Consider the following 23,828-nt stretch of genomic DNA (forward strand, 5'->3'; position numbering starts at 1 on the left):
TCCTTGTGCAGTATAAATCTGTGATCGATAGTATGAAACTAATCCATCAAGTTCCAAAGCTTTTCTGCCACACTGTGATTGAATTTTTTTTATTAGAGGATCCTGTGTGTTGATTGTGATAGGCGGCACTGTGTTAAGGATAAAAGTGGATCACGTGATCTCAGTCTCATTGTAGGTTGTGCATAATATGGCCTGCCTCTTTAAATCCAAATGATCTTACTACAAATTCACTTATCTGAGAGACATCAGGTTGGGCTGTTATGAAGCAACAAAAATAACTGCTAAACAGCTGTGGCAAAATGCAATGTTATGTGGGGCAAATATAAAACTTTAATGGATTCAAATTAGTTGAAAATTACATAGTTTAATACCCCAAATGCTCTTTTACAGGTCAGATAAAACTTTAAAATAAAGCAAATTTATTTTGCCTTTGATTACACATTAAGTTCTATTCAAATATAGTATTAACCAAAATGAAAAATTTTAAATAAAGATTCTTTCTGATCATTTAACCATGTAACTTGTAATACGCTAGAAAATGATGGGAAAAGTAAATATTGAACACAAGTACAGTTCAAATTCCAACACCAATTTCTTTTTTAAATCAACTGGGTTTCATGCGCTGTGGAACATCTCCATAGTCATCACAACCTGTGTTGGAACCTGAAACCTTAAAGAGATATTTGCACTGTGACACAAGACCTTTACAAACTTAATTATTGGATGATTTATTACATCAAACTAAGTCAAAATAACAGTAACAAAGGAAACCATAAAATAAACTGCAGTAGAGGATTACAAATTGCTAACTTGAATATTGGAAATTACTTCAAACTATTAACTAATTATTCTAATAAATACTAATAATTTTTGAAAATCAGAAGCAACCATGCCTGACTGAACCAAAGGTGCCAAAACAGATAATTAGGCTTCATAAAACAAATGAAAGTTAAGAGTTTTGGAAAATGAAACACCCAAGTGTATGACCAAAATTTTATTCCACTCTATCGCTTCAGACTCTCCCCTTTTCCATGAGTTCTTCTAGAAACTGTAGGATCGACCTTGCAGACACACAAGCACAATATAGGCAAATCAGATACCATGCAACGTAGTGCTGGTCACAGATTTAGATAGCAGCTATTGGGAAATAAGACACCGGGGCCTTGTGTTGCAAAGCGACATTTGTTTATATGGTGACCAGGCCATTAAGAAGAAAGAATTTTGTACAAACTCTTATTCTGTGGTTTTGGGAGTGAGTGTTCAAGACAGATGAAGGCTAGGTCAAGAACCACCTTCAAACTCAGGCTTATGCAGTACTTGATTAATTGACTTTCACATGCAATAAAGTGTGGCACTGGAAAAAGCACAGCAGGTCAGGCAGCATCTGAGGAGCAAGACAGTAAACGTTTCAGGTTTAACCCTGCATTAGGACTGTGAAGGGGGAAGGTAGTTGGTATGGTGATAGGTGGGCGAAAGTCGGAGATGATTATGATAGGTCGGTGGGATATGGGGAGCAGATAGATGGGAAGGAAAATGGACAGGTGGGTCATGTCAAGAGGGCAGAGCAGAGTAGAAGGGTTGGATCTGGGATGGGGTGGGAGTGGGGAGATTTGGAAATTGGTGAATTCAGCATTGAGGCCATGTGGTTGCAGGTTTGCGAGACGGAAGATGAGAAGTTTCTCCTCCAGTTTGCAGGTGGCCTTATTTAATTGGTGGAGCTTAGGCTGAAAGTGGACAGGTCATTGGGGAGTTGAAAGGGATGGCTACAGGAAGGTGGGGTTGGTTGGTGCATATGGACCAGAGATGTTCCCTGACCAATTTTGTGAGGTTGTGCTCGGTATCTCCAATGTAAAGGAGACCACATAGAGAGCAACAGATGCAGGAAATAAGGTTCGAGGTTATGCAAGTAAAGCTCTGCTGGATTTGGAATGATCCTTTGGGGTGTTGGACTGAGGTGTGGATACAGGTTTTCCACCTCTTACAGCAGCAGTTAAAGGTGCCAGGTGTGGAGAATAGGTTGGAGGGGAGTGTGGATCTTACAAGGGAGTCACGGAGGGATTGGTCCCTGTGGAATGCAGATAGGGGTGGGGAGGGAAATATAGATTTTTGGTAGTGGGGTCTGTCTGTAGATGGCAAAAATGATGGAGAATGATATGCTGGATTTGGAGATTAGTGGGGTGGAATGTGAGGACAGGGACATTCTACCCATTGTTGTGGTTGAGGAGTGGTGGGATTCAAGGGCAAGGTGCGGGAAATGGAGACAATGCATTTAAGGACATTGTTGATAACAGGGGAGGGGAAATTACCACCCCATCCCAGATTCAACCCTCCGCTTTGGCCGACCTGTCCAATGTCCTTCTACTCCACACTTCTCACCGACCTATCACAATTACCTCATTCCTTCACCTATGACCATTCTAACTACCTTTCCCTCCAAGGACCTTCCCCACCCCAGTTCTGATGAAGGTTTAAGCCTGAAACCAACTCTCTTGCTCCTCAGATGCTGCCTGACCTGCTGTGCTTTTGAGTGCCACACTTCATCGATTGTGGCTTCTCCAGCATCTGCAGTCCTCACTATCTCCTAGTTACTGCATGTTAAAGCCATTTTAAAAATACACGATCATCTGAGATTTAGCAGGTTCACAGCATATTGTTATATTTATTGTAATTTACAGTCTGATGATCTTTCAGCTTCAATGTAACTAATTCTGCCCAATTTGTACTATTTACACACTCAAGGAAGCAGCTCTGTGACATTGTAAGGTTGCCCCAGGGTCCTAAAGCCCTTACACAAAAACAAGTATTAGAGGGCCATTGCGCAAAACCATCTTTTAAAGAAAAACGTTACAAACGGACAGGACAGGACAGGACCATGTAGAACATCAATGGCAACAAATGCATAGGAACACCATCAACTGCAAGTTTCCCTCCAAGCCACTCACTATCCTGCCATGAGAATGTATCACGTTCCTGTCACTGGGCTAATATCTTGGCATTCCCTCCTAAACGGCATTGCGGGTTTACCTACAGCACATGGATTGAAACAGTTCAATGCAGCATCTCATTGCCATCTTATTAAGGGCAATAAATGCTGGTCAGTCAGTGACATTCACATCCTACAAGTGAATAAAAAAAAGTAATGACATCTTGCAGTTTCTGTTATAATATTTTCATATTTCTAACTGGATGCAGTGATTTCAACTTGGCAAATGAAAATCAAAGGAGAGAAAAGTTGAAATTTAGTAGAAATTTTGTATTTATCTAATGAATTATGCTCCAGAGTACACAATTTTACAATGCTGCATATACAGTTCTCTCCAAAACACTCAATTGCCTAAGAAACCTGGTTTAAAAGGAGTTATACAACTCACAGGGAGAAAACTTGCAGACTAGAATAAGAGAAATGTCTTATGATAAGGCTACTTTCTCTGAACACAAATACAAATTCCAAATGTGTGAATTTTAAGTTTTCTAAACATTGATTGCATTAAAACCTTGAAGGTTCTTAGAGGAATGACATTTTACATACAATTTCAAATACTTCTTTAAATATATTTCTTACTGCTTAAGTTGAATTACAACAATGCATAGCTTTTGGCACCAGATCATTGAGACTAACTTTCAATATCATCTCTCATCATACTCCTAATGAACAAGAGTGACAGCGCATCAAAAGCAAGTTGTGACGTCTGAAGTATTTTAAAATATTATGGCAGAAAACAACACAATTAAGTCCTATAGTACCTAAAAAAATCAGAAAATACTTTTTTTCAAAAAAAATGGAAATTGCCTGAAAAATACAATTTCCCAACTTCATATTTCTCTCCTTGGTTGTTCACAACCTATTGGCACCACTATCTAGGGATAATTTATAATGTTGTTGTAACATGTAAAACCTACAGGAATAGCACCCATATTTTTCTTTGTGCATTAAATTTCACTTGTGTCTACAACAGCAAGAGAGGCACGAGAAAAAAAAATGCTCATTTGGAAAAATCATGACTTTCCAACCTGGCAATTCTTTTTTATCATCATTGATCTGTTGAAAGATTCTTTCCCCCAATATTGCATCTTTCCAGACTGTCATTTACAAACGTATTCTGCACATGCTAAAAATTAATTGCAGTTCTTTGCCACCAGTCTTGTCCACAAGTTCTGTTTTTTTATGACAAATGGCAAACTCACTAGCTAGGGAAGCAACTTCATAAAATAAATAGCAGTTCACTCCCTTCCCTTTATAGAATTCATGGTTTTCTCTTGATACTTCCTTTCATGGATATGTTGAAGTTAGAAATAGCCACACATATCGACATTCTACAGCACTGTAATGCAGTGGAGGTCTAACAGAAAAGGCAGAATCTCGAGGTGTTGCTGTTTCACCAGTCAGCTGGAGAACTGATGAGAGATCTGCGCTGTCTCCTCCTGCCAAATTACATACCAAACAGGTACTGGTGACGCCAATGCCAGATCTTTCCCTATCTCTAGGAACAGAACTCCTACCTAGTGGGAGATGCCAGCCAGAGGACAAAATCAGAGATTGCAGATGGACCAATGCAAAGGTGAAAAGTATGGGGAGGAAGAAGAGACCTATGATGGCAATCCTCTGTTTGATGTCTAGTTGCTTGATTAGAACTTCCTCTCCATCTCAGGGGGCTCAAGACCTTAATCCTGGTAGAGAGGAGGCAGCAGGGTTTGAGTACATCACCATCCTGTTTAGTTAATTACCTTTCCCTATTTTTAAGCTCATCCCTTCCAACGCAAGAAGTTGCGTTCAATGCTACCATGTTGTATATTTCCATGCTATGCATACTTAAGTTGAATGTGTTTGCAAGCACATATATGCAATGGTTGACTATAGAAGTACCTTCCTAGAATTCTTACAATATAATGGAGACAATTTATCCTTAATCGCATAAGGCTGACTTAGAACAAGGAGGATAAAAATTTGAATTCAAAGAAGTAAAATACACCTTAATTTATACCAAATAAAATGGACAGGTCTTCAATGAAACGAAATGCCGGAGATTAATTGCTTCGATATTTAAGAAGCCTAACCAGCCTGAACTAGTTTGACTGATCTATTGTCTAAAAAAAATGTAGTTTCAAGCATCTTTAAGCACAGATTATTGAAACCCTGTCAATTTGAACTGAGAACATTATTAATGTAACAGACATGCATAAAGAACCATCTAATTATGTAATTAACTGGTTGTCCATTGAGCAAGAGTTTAATTAGGAAAGTCTGGTGAGCTCCTCTCATGAACATGTGTATAGTTCACTCATCTGAGACCCAAGAGGCAGATAGCTTCAAAATGATCAGGTAAAGAGAGTTTGCCCAACTCTTGTCCTGCTCTACAGTTGCAAAATACCATCGCTCAAAATGAACAAAGTCATCCCTGCTGCTGACCTACAAAGGCTACTGCCAGGATTTCATATTAAAAAGATTTGTGAAATAAACGATTCTCCATTGGAAAATTCCTTCCTTCAGCAACTCTAGAATTAAAACTTAGGCAAGTGACCATCAGGTATCTACCAATTTGGCTCAGGTGTTACCATCCCTGCTCAATGACTAAGAAAGTTTTAGGTTCAAATACAATTATAGGATTTGAGCATATAATATGTTTGGACATAGTTGAAAAACAGGAAGCTTTCTCACAGTGCCATTCAAATACCACCATTATCAATCTTCAGTTATCATTTATTGCATTTGTCTAATTAAATCTATTTCAAAAGTAATTTTTTATATGAGAAGTCCTGTGGATTTGGAGGATGTTACATAAATGCAAGTACATTTGGATATCAATTCATTCAATTGCCTCTTCATAACTTATTACACTTCAGTAAAAACAACTCAAAATTCTTAATAGTTTGTAACAAAGAAATACAAATAATTTGTCAATATTTTCATTCAAGATTTTAATTTCAATTTTGAGCATATACAGAATTTCCCAGCATTTTTTGGATGTTAAATACAAGGGTTATTGCCCTTATCCTATCAGGTCTAGAAGCCATTTTGCTCCACTTCAAATGTATTTTAGACAAGTTCCACGTGTAAAGTAGCAATAAATGCTTACTTTTCTTTATGAAATGCTTATATTTATATCACAGTCAGATGGACAACTGTTATGAGGAAATTTGGAAAGGTACACAAAATCATCTGATGAAAGAGCAGTGCTCCGAAAGCTCGTGCTTCCAAATAAACCTGTCGGACTGTAACCTGGGTTCAGGTTTCACGTGCTCCTGAAGTGTATCTAACATTTCTGAACAGATTGATTAGAACATCCAAACAGCAGAATTTGTTTACCTACTTAATCCTCTGAGGCAGTGGTAGAACATCAAGCTGAATGAATAAATGCTGGGAATAGATGCTGAAATTTAAATTCAATAAAAATCTGGAATAAAAGAAAGGCTGAAGTGATGGTGCCCACATAACCATTGCCAATTGCTGCAAAACTCTATCAGGTCCATTAATGCCCATTAGGAAAGTAAATCTAACATCTCTACCTGGACTGACCTACATATTACTCAAGGCCCACAAAAATGTTGATGACTCTTAACCAGGCTAATTGTCCAGAGTGCAGTTAATAGATGCTTGCTCAACCAGCAACACCCACATCCCATGAACAAATAATTTTAAAACCTTTTAAATGTTCCATTCACTCCTGTTGATCTTTTGCAATATACCATTAATTTTACTTTGTAATGCCATTTTGCAGAAGTAAAATTATCTTTGCATTACAACTAATACTTTATTTTAGTCTGATAAAATTACAAAACTTGCCACAGTAAGCTGTCCTTCCTGGGTGGATATGTGAAATATCTGTTTTGAGACCAACACACATGACTTATTGCATTGTATTGAGCTTTCGTTCATGTATATTCAACGTAAACGTGTATCCTAAATCTATGTTTGTTGTTTTATATCTATGATTCACTACTCAAAATTCCTTTCTGTTCACACAGAATTCTCTTTAGACTAATTTTCCAATTCATTTTGAGAGCAATGGTTCCCATTTTACAATTAGCTTAGTTTACACCGCTGAGTAAAGATCTTCACCTGGACCATTAATTCAGCAATTAGTATCTATCATTGGTATCGCCCAAATAGGTACATCAAAGGAAGGTCTTGGAATAAAATAACATTTAAATTACTATTTCTAGTAATATGCAATCTTAAGTTTTTCAAACTAGTGAATTTTGGAATAATGCAATAGGAAGGGAACATAGTAGAAACACAGTTTTATTTAATCCACCACGCTTACAAAATTCAAACAGGACAAGAGAATAAAATAGATCAAGCTCCCTGGGCTTCAAAGGCTCAATGGTCATATCACACAAAAGCTGTTGTCCAGTTTGGACAGACATGGTTTGTTGTATTACTCTATTTAAACTCTGCTAATAAAAAAAAAGAAAACAAGAGACACTGTAAAAGGATTGTGTGTGTAAACATCAAGCCACCTAACAGTACTTTGGTATAATAAAGCAAAGAACTGTGAATGTTGAAAATCTGAAACAAGAACAGGAAGTGCTGAAGAAATTCAGCAGCGTCTCGCAGCAACTATAAAGACAGAAACAGAGTTAAGGTTTCATGTCCAGTGATCCTTCGTCAGAACTAAAAACACTTGGAAAAGTGTGGTCAAATGCTGAAACAGGCTGCAGGACAGGGAGTCAAGGGAATACAGAGAAGATGTCCAAAGAGGGAAGCATTTATTTCATTTCGTGATATCCTGAAATGAAAATAAATGCTGGCTGATGGGAAGTAAGAGTGGTGGAAAATAGGCTGGTTGTGCTGGGAGCAACCCAGACAAAAGACGACCTAGGTGTCTAGAGGTGGGTAACAAAACCGTTAGTCTTAATGACAAGTCCTGAAGCCTGTAAGGAAAAGGAGGTATTGTTGCTCCAGCTTGTGTGAGCACTGCAGTGAGCTTGAGACAGATATACTGGCATGGGAATATGGTGTGAAGTGACAGGCAACTGAAAGTTCAGGGTCATTTTTATAAGTAGGGTGCAGGCATGTTCTAAAGTGATCATCCAATCTTCATTTTGTTTCCTCAGTGAAGAGGAGACCATAATGTGAGCAGTAAATACAGTGGATTAGATTGAAAGAAGTACAAGTAAATCACTGCTTCACCTGGAAGGTATGTCTACAGCTTGGATAATGAGAAGGGAGCAGTTAAAACAAGCAAGTGTTCTGCAATTATATGAAAAGATGCCATGGAAGATGTAGGGTGATGCTGCGAACGGAGAAGTGGGCCAAGGTGTCCAGAGATAATGGTCCCTGTGGAATACTGACAAGGGAAAGGAAAGGAAATGTTTGACTGGGGTTGCACCCAGTGGAGGTATTTGAAATAGCAAGTTATGATCCTTTGAAAAAGGAGGCTTGGGAGGCAACGGGAAATCAGAGGACCCTGCAAGTCTTGAGTTAAGAAAGAGAAGGGGTGAAGGCAAAAGTGTGGAAATGTATTGAACACAACTGAGTGCCTTGTCAACCACAGTGAAGAATCCTTGGTTGAGGCTTCCTGCGGAAGTTGGCATTTTTCAGAACTGATGGGATGGAGATAGAGAAACAGGGAGAATGGAATAGAGTCTTTTGCAGGAAGCAAGTTGAGAGTTTGCATAGTCAAGATAACTGTGGAAATCGGTGGCCAGGAGAAAGTGAGGACTGCAGATGCTGGAGATCAGAGCTGAAAATGTGTTGCTGGAAAAGCGCAGTAGGTCAGGCAGCATCCAAGGAGGAGAATCGACGTTTTGGGCATGATCCCTTCTTCAGGAATGAGGAAGGTGTGCCAAGCAGGCTAAGATAAAAGGTAGGGAGGAGGGACTTGGGGGAGGGGCGTTGGAAATGCGATAGATGGAAGGAGGTAAAGGTGAGGGTGATAGGCCGGAGTGGGGGTGGGGGCAGGGGCAGAGAGATCAGGAAGAAGATTGTAGGTTAGGAAGGTGGTGCTGAGTTCAAGGGTTGGGACTGAGACAAGGTGGGGGGAGGGGAAATGAGGAAACTGGAGAAATCTGAGTTCATCCCTTGTGGCTGGAGGGTTCCTAAGTGGAAATTGGTGGCCAGCCTATCCCCACAAATGGAAACCAAGACAACAAGGAAGGGGAGGGAGTCAAAAATGAACTAGGCAGGATGTTAACTGGAAGCAAAATTAATAAATTATTTCAATTCTGGATGATCGAGGAAAGCAGCACCAATGATGTCAACAACGTACCAGAGAAAGAGTTGTAGGAAGGGACCAGCGGATGGCTGTATCAAGAAATGTTGCACATAAACCACAAAGAGACAGGCATAACTGGGTCCCATATGGGTACTCATGGACATACCTTTGACCTGAAGAAAGTGAGACGAAGTAAGAAGAAGTTGGTTTGGATTGCAGACGAGCTTAGCCAGCAGAGTGGTGACGGATGAGGACAATTCAGGCCTTCTTTTCAAGGAAGAAACAGAGACCCCTCAGTCCATCGTGATGAGGGGGCTGGACATGTAGAGAGGTTGCAGTCCATGGTGAGAGATGTGGCTGGTGCCAGCAAACTGGAATTTAGAAACTGAAACGAGTGTCAAAAGAATTTGGGATGTAAGTGGGAAGGGACTGGACAAGAGAGAAAAAAAAGTCAAGGTAGGAAGAAGTAAATTCTGGGGGGAAGGAACACGCTAAAACAATGAGTTTGTCCAGGCAGTTTAGTCCATGGATTTTGGGAATAAGGTACAGGCAGGCTGCATGGGTTGGGAGTAAAAAATGAGGTCTGCAGATGCTGGAGATCACAGCTGCAAATGTGTTGCTGGTCAAAGCACAGCAGGCCAGGTATTCCTGAGATGCTGCCTGGCCTGCTGTGCTTTGACCAGCAACACATTTGCATGGGTTGGGATACTATGAGGCGGAGAGCTGTTTGGTGGGGGGGAAGTGGGTAATCTACAGACGAGATGAGGTTAGTTATGGTCGTAGAAGCAATGGCTTGTTTGATGGTTATTTGTATTCATTACACATCCATCCTGGGATGGATGGAAAAGGGGCATATGCAGAGTCAGAACCTTGCAAAGACAGTACTAAGAATGGTTAAGAACTGCTGCACTCTACAGGTTTGGAGTAAAAGGACAGTTTCAAAGATACTGAAGTCTTGGCTGTTGTACTCTGCAGTATCTTACAGATTTATGCTTCTGTACCATATTTTGCCTTTAATACAATTATGTCAAGTTTCAATCCAAGACTATTGAGATATTTTTCAGCTTCAGAGAGGATAAAGAAATAATGTCATATGTATTCCTCAGTAAACAATAACTGAAATTAAGATTTTGTTGTTAAACAGTTAAACTACACTAAATCAAACAGTGAATAAAGATAGAAATTTAGATTCACAGGGGACTTGGTTCATCTATGCAAAACTGCACAAGATTTAAGTGAGAGCTTGGTTCAGCTGGTAATGTTGTGATTCTCTGGGAGAAAGAGAGGTAGCCACTTCAAGATTTGAGTACATGATCCAGGTCAGCTCTTCAGTACAAGCTGAGTACTATACTGTATATATCAGATAAGATGCAACTCAAGGCCTTCTCCTGTTTGGGGGAAGTGATCGTCATCCCTCCTCCAGTTAATACCACTAAGAACAGATTCACTGGTTCTTCAACTGACTGCTGTTTGGGTCCTTTCTGTGCATGTAAAATGGCTTTCCTATGAAAACTTGTTTTGGGATGCTCAAAGCTATGATACAGTTTTAACTAAAATGCTAGATTTTATTTATTAAATATAAAAGGAGAAAGATCCAGCTAATCCACTAGGAATGAAATGGGGGCTCATTTTTCCCCACCTATTCTTGTAGGTCTGTTTTTGCAACTAAGAGCAAGATATCATCCATCACCCAGTTCTTAGCAGCACAAGCACTATCATATAAAATCCAAGTTCATAACTGTCGACTTGCGATTCAAGGATTTGTTTAAAGTTAAAGAACTAGACAAGTCCTGACAGTGTGGACTTGTAGGTGCATTCTTGTATAATCACTGCGATAAAAAAAAGCTCAGTACGATGCAGTGAAATATTTTTAAACCTGCAATTCATAATTAAAGTTTTCTTTTGCTTGTTTTCTTTAAATGGTCTCACTGTGAGGATCCTTTATAGTATCAGCAGTCAGTCACACATCAATAGATCTACTGAAACATGCAAGGGCTCATAACATTTAATTCAACAAGACAGTAAAAGGGGGAATTTGCAAGTAAAGTCAAGTAAGTCAGAACAGTTTCGATACTCTTGGCTTTCTGTCATGAACTTGTATCTAAAAAATAAAATAACCAGTCATTTAATACTCTCTGATCTCATTGCCAAGTTGGCTAATGGAGGATAAAGTTTTGAAAATATTTCACAAGGAACAAAGTAAATACCTTTGCTTATCTAAAACAGCAAATAAACAAAGAAATATTGATTTTTTTTTGGTTAAGAGCTTGGGTGCAACAATTAATATTTTATTTCTTCGAAAAAAACAGGGTAGCCCTCAATCTTCTCCCTGCCATTCAAAATGATTATAATTAGTTTGAATCATAAGTCCTTTACATTTGATGCCTTCACTTAACAGAAACCTATCAATTTCAGCTCTGAAAGACTTCAGCTAATCCTTTGGGAAACAAAATTCCAAACTTCCACTCCTCTTCAGGTGAAGTGCTTGTTGTGTTCACTCCTGAATGGCCCCATTCTAATTTGACAATAATGCCTGTTGTTTTCCTGTACTCCATTTGTGTCTTAAAAATGTAAACCTAGGTTAATGATCTGGGGCTATGGGTCCAAATCTCACAATAACAATCAGCAAAATTTAAATTTAGTTTACAAATCTGAAGTTGAAAGCAATAATAGTAATACTTAAAGTACCTGCCATAGGTGGTTGTCATAAAAATGCATTTTTTATAACAGGTACTATAATTATCATTATAATTGCTTTCAACTTTGGATTTGTCCTTTAAGAAATATGTCAAGCTTACTGGTTTGGTCTATGTGACTCCAGACAATCAACATTGTGGCTGACTCAAGTTCTCAGATATGGCTGAGAAAGTCACTCAGTTCAAAGGCATGGGAAATACAAGAACAGGAGTACACCATTAGGCCCCTTGAGCTGTTCTGCCATTCAATGAGATCGTGGCTGATCAGTGCCTGACTCGTATACTTGCCTTTGACCCATATCCCTCATACCTTTGCTTCACAAAGATTTGTTTACCTCAGATTTAAACCTTACAACTGATCCTGTATCCATTGCCATTTGTGAAAGACAGTTCCAAACAACTACAGAGCGACTCTCGTATCCATGGAATTGTTTTTCGCGGATTAATGCACCCCGAAAATATTATAGGGAACCAGGGATCAGGAGGTTGACGGGAAGGTACGTTTCCCATTGAAATGAATATTTTCGCTCCTATCCGCAGTTTCGGGTTTCCATGGTAAGTCCTGAAACATATCCCCCGTGGGTACGGGGGGACTCCTGAACCATCCTTTGTATGTCAGAAGTGCTTCCAAACATCCCTCCTGAATGATCTGGTCCTAATTCTCAGGCTATGCTTCCTAGTTCAAGAATCATCAATCAGTGGAAATAGTTTATTTTTACCAACTCTTTATTTTTCCTGTTAATATCTTGAACTCTTTGATCAGATCATCCCTAATCCTTTTAAATTTTGGAGAAAACAGGTCTAATTTGTGAAATCTCTCCTCATAACTTAACCTCTGAAACCCATGTATCATAATTGTTCTCCCTCCAATTTCTTTTCTAAAGTGTGGTACCCTGATCTTCTCATGGTACTCCAAGTGGGTATAACCAGAGTTTTACATAACTTCTATATCCTTGTATTCCATAAGAATTTCTACGCAGTATTCTAAAAGTGGCCTGTGGCCTCACTAACATCCTGTATAGCCGCAACAAGATGTCACAACTGCTATACTCACTGCACTGACCAATGAAGGCAAGTGTATCAAATGCCTTCTTTACTACCCTGTCTATCTGCAACTCCACTTTCAATGAACTACGCATCTGCATCCCTAGGTCTCTTTGCTTGGCAACACTCCCTATGGCCCTACCATTAATTACATAAGTCCTGCCCTGGTTTGCCTGACCAAAATGCAACACTTTCCATTTATCCAAATTAAATTCCATCTGCCACTCCTTGGCCCAGCTGATCAAGATCCTGTTGTACTCAGATAAGCTTCTTCACTGTCCACTACACCACCAATTTTGGCGTCATCTGCAAACATACTCACCATACTTCTTATATTCACATTCAAATCATTTATATAAAATGATGAAAGCACTGGATCCAGCACTGATCCTTGTGACACACTACTGATCACAGCCCTTCAGTTCGAAAAAGAACCGTCTACAAACACCCCATCTCATTCCTTCAAGCCAATGAGGTAGTTCCTCCTGGATTTCGTGTGATAAAACCTTGCTAATCAGTTGGCCATGCATGGAGGAGAGCTCTTTGTGGTAGCCTCAGCCTGTGTGAAAATTGAACCGATGCTAACGGCAGCATTCTACATCACAAGCCATTTAGTGTACTGAGCTAACTAACATAGGAAATAGGAGGACCTCTGACTAAAAGCTTTGCCAAAGACAAAGGTTTTAAAGATTGCCTTAAAAAGGAAAGAGAAATAGAGCGATAGATTTAAGAAGGGAATGCCAGAGCTTAGAGCAATGGCAGAGCAACCTGCATATACTCAAGAGGCTTGAGTTGGAACAGCACAGATTTCTCTGAGCACTGACAGGCTGAAAGAGACTACAAAGACAGGGAAGAACAAGGCCATGGAAGGATCTGAAAACAAAAATGAGTGTTTTGAAATCAAGGCATTGCTCAGCCAGGTCCAATGTAGTTCAGTAAACATAAGGGTTTAAATTAGGCAATGTGCACAGAGCTGTGTAAAAATTAACAAAAAGGAAAATAAAAGTTTGGACACTTGTGCTGGATATCATTGTGTAAAATGTATCAGCAATTTTCTGCTTCTTTCCCTCCATGAATTTGCAAGAACCAGTGATTAAAAATGGATTTTCCTCAATGTAATTATAATCACATTAGTTGAATTCTTCAGTCATATTTATTTAATACTGAAAATATAAAACCATGTTTGGAAGGCATATATGTTCCCCCTGTGAACAGTTTCCAACAGTATGGAAACTCACATATGAGCAATGTTCACTTGAGTGAGACAAACTCAGTGGGGCATATACAACAAAACCTTAGCACAAACCTGTACTTTAGAGAGGAAAGGAAGAATAAATTCCTAACATTTACAGCATGAGTCAAGGATTCAAGAGTCTAGACCATTCAATCATTAAAGCATTTGTTTACATATTCTTAAATAGGTTTAACTCGCTGAAGAGGTTTTGCATATTTTTATTCCATGTATTGCGTTCATCAGTATTCAATCTACTGTGCCACCTCCCTCATACTTCCCCGTATTTTAGCTAACCCCGTACCCAGTAATGGATTAAAACAGACATCAATTAGTTTAGCTAGATGGCCTCCACTTTGCAACATGCTCCATAGAGCTCAACTACTGCCAGTTAAACAGATACCTTTGAAACAGGATCTGACCAAAAACCTTCTGGAGAACAATTAAGTTAGATTGTAGAGTTGCACCAATTTATGCAATCTCAAAGTTTCTGGTCATGATCTTCCTCTTCTAAAACCTGGTTAAAGATAACATCATCATAGTTCTGAGACCACTGAGCAGCTCTTTCATTACAGAGACTATTGTGCTGTTGTTTAAGACAAGGATCACCATGTCTCAGGCAACAAGAGAAGCTGAAAAGGAGAATTCTTCATGGCAACCTCATTTGGTCCAATTCTAGTACATTACTCTAATAGTTATTCTGGCCAGGCAAAACTTGGTTTAGTGCACCTACGTGTGCCTGCATTAAATTTTTCATCCTTTTTAAACATACGGATATTATATTAATCCGCTCCTACATGTGTTGCACATTATCCACTTAATTAGGCAAAATACAAAATATTACCCAAATACAAAAGTTATTCAAAATACAATCCACTTTCATGGTGATAACCAACACTGCACTAACCTCCTTTATCATTTCTTGAGGTGAATCAGTCCTGCAAGCAAACCACATATGGTCTAGGATCAGATATATTTTTTAAGTTTAATATCTGGTCAAATAATATATGACTATGGAATCAGTATTTGAATAAAAATACCATGGGTGTCATGTACCACTATGCAACACGCATTTGCCTGTACTTCTCAGAAACGGATTGCAAAGCATTCTTCTAGAACAAGGCACTATCATTAACCGTGAATGCTCAGAATAATTCAATGCAGCATTCATGGTTGGTGTACTGTTACATTATGGGATACAGGACATTTTAATAAGGAGGACAAAAAATTATTATGTTTAGTCTCTCAGAGTATTAACTTACACCATTACTCTGCTCTTGATATAACAGGAGGATTTTTTTGCTCGTACATATGCGTCCATTTGTTTCTTTTTTTGACTAGCTTCTCTATAACTTTGTACTCAAATACAGTCATCCATCCCTACAAGGGATGCTTAACTATTCTTCGTGCACCTATTGATCTTTTCCCCATTGAGAGAGTATTTTTCTTTCCATTCCCCAGGCATTATCCATTATAATGTTTCTGAAGTATTCCATTTATTATCAACCTTAAATATTTGTTCTCAACTAGTAATATTTCACTTTTTTAAAAAAGTGAAAACATTCTCTTAGTATATTAGATCCCCGGTAAATCTTTCTTTTCTATTCCCTACTATTCTTCTGGCCTCAGTGTATTCAATAAGCATGTACTTAAGTCAAGGAGTACAAAGTATAAAGTACCACAGACATCTGTACTACGAACAGAAATATCTACACAGTAACAGCGTGCTAATATTAAGTACAGGCAACAAATTTCACACCAGAACTGTTGCAGTCCTGGTTATTACATGTTTATTTCTGTGAAAAAGCATTTTGTTAGTATTTTCTCTAATTAGTTAGGTCCAACTCTTCTAGAGTTGGTACAGTAGACAAACTTGCAGCTGTTACAGATTAAACTATGTTGATTGCCTTTCCTGAATTCCCCAAGTGCTAACTTACTAGCCAACTGAATCGCATGTACAGCCTAATGTCAATTACAGACATTCATTATGGGCTCAAGATGAGGCTGCAATTTGGTTTAGGAGCGTTGCATAAACTTAAACAAGTACTGTACTGAAGAAAAGGTGAACGATTGATTATGAAGCTTTTTAGAAGGTTTAAAACTGCAGTAATTTTCCAATCAAAACAATAAAACAGTACAATGTATGTACTAATCAATGCACTATTCTACACAGCATACATACTTCCATGCAAAATGAATCGATTTCCAACTAAGATAGCTGGAGTCTGGTGGAAGTAATGGCTCATTGGTAAATCTGGACTATATTACACAGCGACACTGGCAGAACCCTTATGTAATGTATTAAAAAATTAAAAATTTCAGGATACAATATAAAGAAGCATCAACAGAAACAGAAAAGTGGGTCAATTCTCCACTGGGAAGAATATGAACAGGAGGTGAATAAAAGGGATTATTTTTAAATTTAAGTTTTTTCCAAAATAAATAGAAATGCTAAAATGCAAAAACTAACATTCATCCCTTCTCCACACAATAGGCTTGTACCCACCTGGCTTTTCACTACACAAGATTTACACTATCCTCCTATTTGGTTTTGGAATAATTGTATTTAATTATGTCAGAATAGAAAAGCAGCTGTCACAATTTAGCTATCAGCACTGCTCATTAATCACCATAAATTAATGGTCCCCTAGGTAACACCAATCTCAGCAGGTACAGGACACTACCGCAAATTGTATTTGATTACATCTCTAACTAAAGGCCCAGGTAACAATCATCTCAAAGTAGGAACATACTAAAAAGGCACAGCCACCTGATAAACTTCATCAGTTCCAAACAGAACAATAAAGGCTTAACAGGCCAAATAGCCATCATCCATGTTTTGTAACTGTATGAGCTATGCAGAACCTTGGTTGTACTAAGTCTGATGAGAATAATTAATAAATAGCCAGATAAGAAAAGAAAACGAATCAGCATTTCTCGTGACTTTCATAAAGTCAGGGTAACTTGAAATACTTTTACAGCCAATGTTTTGAGGCACAGTCACAACATCCTCAGTGACTGCTGATCCATCTGCAAACCTGCAGTGAACTTTAGCTATTTTACCAATTGTTCATTCCTACCCCACTTCTAACAACTCTCACCCATTTCATTGTCAGAGTAGTAGAGAATTCAAAGTTGACAGCTTGCAATGTGTCACAAACTTCAATGCTGTGTACATTTCTCATTAAAGAGGCACTAAAGAGGAATTTCAACCATTCTGGGTCTTTCAAAAGAGCTGAGCAAAAAGTGCTTTTGGTGCAGTGGTAGTATCCCTACCTCTGAGGCAGAAGCTCTAGGTTCAAATCCCACCTGTGCCAGGGTGTGAGATAACATCACGAAGCAAGTTGGGTAGAAAATACCAAGGGGCTGAGCAACAATTCCCTGTCAGTGAGGTTCTTACAAGCTTATGCTTTCTCCCCCGACAAGCCACTAGTCACAGCTTGGTTTTAAACCTCACATAGATCAAAAGGGCTCCAAGCCATGACAACATACATAACATCTTTAAGTTGCATTAGGACTTGGCTGTCACTTATAACAGGGTATTAGATTTGAACTCAGGGCGGTGTTCTAATTCACTGCAACACTCAGCCACAGCTTGCCTCAGAACAACAGCATACTTTCAAGAAGAAAAGTTTCATTCATAAAGCAGGATAAATAAACCCTGAACTGAAAACACAAAAGCTTAAGTACTAATTTAAACAAAATAAGTTACAGATCCAAAGCACAACAATCCAAAGTTCATACCTACAATTCATCATATGCCCAGACACTGTTATACCAAGTGACAAAAATCAAAGTAGAGATCAGGCAGTTCACTACACAGAAGTGATTCAGAGGACACAGACAGCTGTTGAGCATCAAAGTTAAGGGATAATTAGTCTGACCCACAGGGCTCTTGTGCACAGTAGCAGTGTCCCTACTCATGGACTGGAAAGTCTGGGTTCAAGTCCCACCTGCTCCAGAGGTGTCCAATAATATCTCTGAACAAGTTGGTTAGAAAATTAGGCTAAAAAAAAATCAGTCTCAACACTAGCTAGAGAAAGGTCAAATTCAAATATTGCACCAGGTTGAAGAAACTGCTGAGACATTATAGGCAAAAGTGAGTACTGCAGATGCTGGAAATCAGAGTCTAGATTAGAGTGGTGCTGGAAAAGCACAGCAGGTCAGGTAGCGTCCGAGGAATAGGAAAATCGACGTTTCGGGCAAAAGCCCTTCATCAAGTCCTGATGGAGAGTTCCTGCCAGAAACGTCGATTTTCTTACTCCTCCAATGCTGCCTGATCTGATGTGCTTTTCAAGCACCACTCCAATCTAGACTCTGCTGAAAAATTATAAACATTTAAAGTCAGGTTTGACAGACAGTGCACATGACATTGACGCAGGAAATCTAAACTTCAAATGAATTATGTGCATGGGGCGGCATGGTGGCTCAGTGGTTAGCACTGCTGCCTCATAGCGGCAGAGTCCCAGGTTTGATTCCAGCCTTGGGTGGCTGTCTGTGTGGAGTTTGCACATTCTCCCTGTGTCTGCATGGGTTTCCTCCGGGTGCTCCAATTTCCTCCCACATTCCAAAGATGTGCAGGTCAGGTGAACTGGCCATGCTAAATTATCCTTAGTGTCAGGCGCATTAGTCAGAGGGGAGTGCATTAGTCAGTGTGGAGTTGTTGGGCTGAAGAGCCTGTTTCCACAATGTAGGAAATCTAATCTAAACTGCTTCAATGAGCTCAACATAATTTTTTTTATGCAAGCTATATTTGCTTTAAGATTCATAAATATGAATAATTCTCCAAGGGATATACTTGGGAGAAAATACCAGCTTCAATCTGCCTTTACATTTACAAAGTGTCTGTGGGAATGCTGCAGGGCTCAGAATGGCCCGAATCAGATGAGGTAAATTGAAACGACAACCACACAGGTGCAAAAGAAAACTTGATGGACTTGTCTCACGGGAGACAGAAATGGAAGACCAAAAAAATTAGCAACAGAAGACAGCCGAAGGCTAACTAGCACTTCACAGTCGAAATTATAAATCATACAGAAGATTAATATCAATAGGAGCCAACAGAGTGGGAACTGCTCCAACAAAACAAAGAGCATTAAAGTTAACAGACACCAGTTAAAACAAATGTTGCTTTTGAAACCAAGGTCAATCAGCAAAATAGCAAGAGTTAAAAGTCTGAGGCTGTACCTTTCAGCTGATGATGAATGTGATCCAAGAGAAACATTGAACTGTTGTTCTTTTTGATGTTCTGTGCAATTCTGGCATTTTATGTTTTTGATTTAAACTTTTCATCATTTACAATTATTTTTGTTCTATTTTGCCAAAGTTTACTTTGAATTCTCATTCTGAAAATTATTTATTTCTGTTCTATTCTAAGATTGAATTAAATCTTCAACTGCAAAGCACAGAAGAAATGTTAAAAGAAAGCAGAGTTATTGTTTCAGGTTCAATTACCCTTCTTTAGAATGGCTCATTGGACCCAAAATATTAATACTGATTTTTCTCCACAGATACTGGAGAAATGCAGCAATTCTGGCAGCAATTTCTGTTTTTGTTTCCAGCATGTATAGCTATTCTGTGAAAAAAAACAAAGGAATGTATTGGTCCACTTCCTCTGCATTATTGGAACTGACCACAAAGACACCACATAAAAGTATTTGGAGTAAATTCCAAAATGTCTTTGTGTCTGCATCAGCCGTAAGCAAGTATATAAAGGAAAAATAAGTCCAAGGCTTATATGCTAATTATTACTTCATGTCCAGAGTGTTAAAGTTAGGACAATGTACTGGTCTCAGCTGGGTTATGAAGTTAAGGTTTTTTAAAAAAACAAAAGTACATTAACATCAGAAATATATCATGTTCACTATGTTGTATCAGCAAGGGCAGAAGATCAGCTTACCTCCATAGCCAGGGCTGCAGTTTGCTGGTCATAGTGATTCAGGAGATTTGGCATAAATGTCATATTGTAAGGCAGGTCACGGCACATTCTCAGGGAAATGGGTTCACAGGCAAACATACTGTGGCCACCACCCCGTCCCAAAAGAACAGACAATGCACAAAGTGTCCACAACATTTCTCCAACAGTCACAGCCATGACAGCAATATTCAACACTAAAAACTCCTTTTCTTGCTGATGGAAGGAAGAAAAACAGGTTTGCTGATTGAATGTTTGTGTTTTTAAATTTCCTTTGTTAGCTTGCTCAAACCACCATTCCGTTGAAAACTCTGAAACTTGATCTGACCTCTCTTTCACTCATGGCTTTCTGGATCTCATCAGGAGTAGTTCTCAGCATTTTTCTCATACAGAAAGTAATTTTGCTTCCTTAACAAACTGCTAAAATTAGATTCTGGTATTCAACAGGTTTATTTTGTTGTCCATCTCAGTCTGAGTTAATTAACAACATTCCCACATAATGTCTCCCATTCTGTTTCTGAAGATTCTTCCCCAAGTTCCAGGGTTTTCTTGTGACCTATAAACAACAAACCGAACAAGACTGTTACCAGAGGGTTTCATGTTCTGTTTAAAATAAATAATTTCCCCCTCTCTCTAGTATGGCCTACATGTGCCAGTCGTGCTCTAGTAACCAACACAAGGGACCAATTTCTTTGTGCAAATATCTTTGGTTACATCAGACAGGTTATTAGAAATGGGATGGACAATACAAGAGCACCAAACTGCACCTGCACTGAGCATACCTAAACACTTCCAGCAAGAGTTGCTCAATGATAATCAGAATACCATTCATCAATAGCAATACAGCGGCATAGTAGTACAGTCACTGGTGTAGCAATCCACAACCCCTGGCTAATGTTCTGAGAAAATGGGTTTGAATCCCACCATGGCAGATGATGAGATTTGAATTCAATAAAAAAAAATCTAGTTTAATGGTGACGATATGACATCTGTTGGCTATTGTAAAAACCCATTTGGTTCACTAATGTCCTTTAAGAAGGTAACCTTATCTTGTTTACATTTGACTCTACAGCAGTGTGGTTGACTAGTAACTGTTGTCTAGGACAGAAAATAATGCTGGACTAGCTAGTGATGCGCATATCCCATGAACAAATATTTTCAAAAAAAGAAACTAACTGAAGATTACTTCAAGCTAACCGTAGTGCCTCTACTGTCATACTGGGATGAGTACGAACCAAAGATTAATTAACTGGCTTGATTTTTAACAATTTGAGTTGCAAACACTCCATTATGCATGAGCAAACTGTGGAATCAAGTTTTTACCAAAAGCCCAAACATTTTACATACCTGCTTCTCCATTTTCTCTTTATTAGAAATAAGATCTAATAAAACAAATCACATTTCCTCGAATTTGTGACAGCAAAATGGTACAAGACAAAAGAACATGTATTAAGCCCAGTATCCCCACCCTTGAACCAGACAGCTTGGGTTCAAGTCCCACCTGCTCCAGAAATGCATCAAAACACAGCTGAAGGGGATGTTTAAAAATACCCTGAGAAGCTCCTCTCATGTTTTTCTGGGGTGTAGATGAATGACCTCCAACCAGCAGAGATTTCCCCAATACACAATGAGTGAAGTTACTCGATGCCATATGCAGTGAAATGCTACCTTGATGTCAAGCACAGTATCACCTGACCTGTGGAGTCAGCACTTCTGCTCATGTTTGAACCAAGGCTGTAATGAGATCAAAGTAGCCATGACGGAACCTAAACTGAGTAGTTTATTCTTTTGCAACTGCTGCTTGATAACACTGTCAACTAACTCTTCCATCATTTTGGGGATGATTGAGGTAAGACTAGAAGGCTGGTTTGAATTTGTCCTGCTTTGTGTACAAAGCATATGTGGGCAATTATTCATATTGTCAGTGAGATGCCAGTGCTGTAGCTATTTTGGAACAGATTGGTTAGGGCATGGATAGTACTGCAAATTGTCTTACCATAGCTTTATTAAGTTGTCACCTCATTTTTAAGATCTGCCATGTTCCCGGCATACCCTCTGCACTCTTTATTGAACCAGGGTTGATCTCCTAGCTTTGATGGTAATAGTAGAGTTGGGAATATGCCAAGCACAAGGCTACAATTCTGCTGTTGCTGCGACTGATCACCCACAATGCCTCATGGATGCCCAGTTTTGAGATGTGAGATGTGTTCAAAGTACCGTGGTAATGCCCTAACACATAATGGTGCTCTTAATGTGAAGATGGGACTTCATCTCCACAAGGACCATTTGGTGGACTGCGTGCTGGCACAATCTAGCACTATGTCCTTTAGAATTCGGCCAACTCAGTCAGTCGTGATGCTACCAAACTACTCTTGGTTACGGGATGGTGAAGTCGTCCATCCAAAGTACATTTTGTGCCCTTGGTTAAGTGCTTCTTCCAAGTAGTATGCAACATGAACTTGCAACATGCATAGTAGGTAGAAATCAACAAGAGATTTCCTTGCACATATTGAATCTGAAGCTATGAAAATTTAGAGGCTCCTGGGAGAGCTCCATTCCAATTGTATGCCAGTTGTGAAGCCACCAGTGATGGGTCCATCCTGCCAATGGGACAGGATATGCCCAGTGATGGTGATGGCTGAGACAGGGTTGTGTTTGCCATCGTTGTTTCAGATGCTTACGTCAACGCTGGATTCAATTCTTTGTTTAAGCTTTATAGTGGTTTGATTTAACTGAGGCATTTGCTAAGACATTTAAGGACAATTGAGTGAACCACACTGCTGGACCTGGTATGCATGGCAGATTTCCTTCCCTAAAGAACAAGTGAACAAGATGGATTTTTACAACGATACTCAATGGCTACATTGTCACCGTTAGACTAGTTTTTCAATAATAAATTCCAGATTTTATATAACGCAAGTTTTACCATCTGCCACAGTGGGGTTTGAACCCATGTCTCCAGAGAATTAGACAGATGGTATGGATTATTAGCCCAGTGATATTACCAGCAAGCCAACTCCTCTCTACATACAGTATCTTTTGTTTATGTCTACCCACTACAATAGTTCCAACACAGATTTGTAAAATTAATCAGTTATCTCAAGGCTGTGGTTACTATCTCAATGAAAGATCCTATTTCAGACAGCACATAGCATCAAAGAAAAGGTTATGCAGTAACTTAAGTCTTCACTGTGACTAAACTGATTATATATTGCATCAGACATTACGGGTATATTAATAAAGTTTTCTGGAAGTAGTAAGTTTGCAGGTGACACCAAAATTGGAAGTGTAGTGGACAGCAAAGAAGGTAACCTCAGTACAATAGGATCCTGATCAGATGTACCAATGGACTGGAGAATGGAAAAAGGAATTTAATTTAGTTAAATGCGAGGTGCTGCATTTTGGACAGGAAAATCAGAACAGGACTTATACACTTAATGGTAAGGTCCTGGGGAGTATTGGTGAACAGAGACCTTGAAGTGCAAGTTCACAGTTCCTTTCAAGTGGAGTTATAGGTAAATAGGATAGTGAAGGTAGCGTTTGGTTTGTTTGCCTCTATTGGTTGCTGCACGGAGTACAGAAGTTGAGAAGTCATGTTGCAGTTGTACAGGACATTGGTTAGGCCACTTTTGGAATACTATGTGCAATTCTGGTCCTCCTGCCTCAGGAAGGGTGTTGTGAATCTTGAAACAACTTGAAGAAGATTTACCAGGATGCTGCCAGATTTGGAGGGTTTGAGCTATAGGGAGAGGCTGAACAGGCTGGGGCTGTTTTCCCTGGAGCATTGG

The 23,828-nt window shown here is 39.1% G+C and overlaps 1 protein-coding gene across 1 annotated transcript in view; it reads right to left on the reverse strand.

Moving 5' to 3' along the window:
* LOC132807273 (frizzled-3) overlaps positions 1 to 23,828 on the reverse strand; it is a 93,108-nt gene that overhangs the window by 54,741 nt on the left and 14,539 nt on the right. Inside the window, exon 3 of the mRNA XM_060821544.1 lies at positions 20,026 to 20,596. Within this exon, the coding sequence (XP_060677527.1) occupies positions 20,026 to 20,220 (195 nt within the window). The 5' untranslated portion in view covers positions 20,221 to 20,596. The remainder of the gene's footprint in view (positions 1 to 20,025; positions 20,597 to 23,828) is intronic.

Source organism: Hemiscyllium ocellatum, chromosome 3 (assembly GCF_020745735.1).
Source record: "Hemiscyllium ocellatum isolate sHemOce1 chromosome 3, sHemOce1.pat.X.cur, whole genome shotgun sequence".
In the NCBI taxonomy this organism is placed as follows: domain Eukaryota; kingdom Metazoa; phylum Chordata; class Chondrichthyes; order Orectolobiformes; family Hemiscylliidae; genus Hemiscyllium; species Hemiscyllium ocellatum.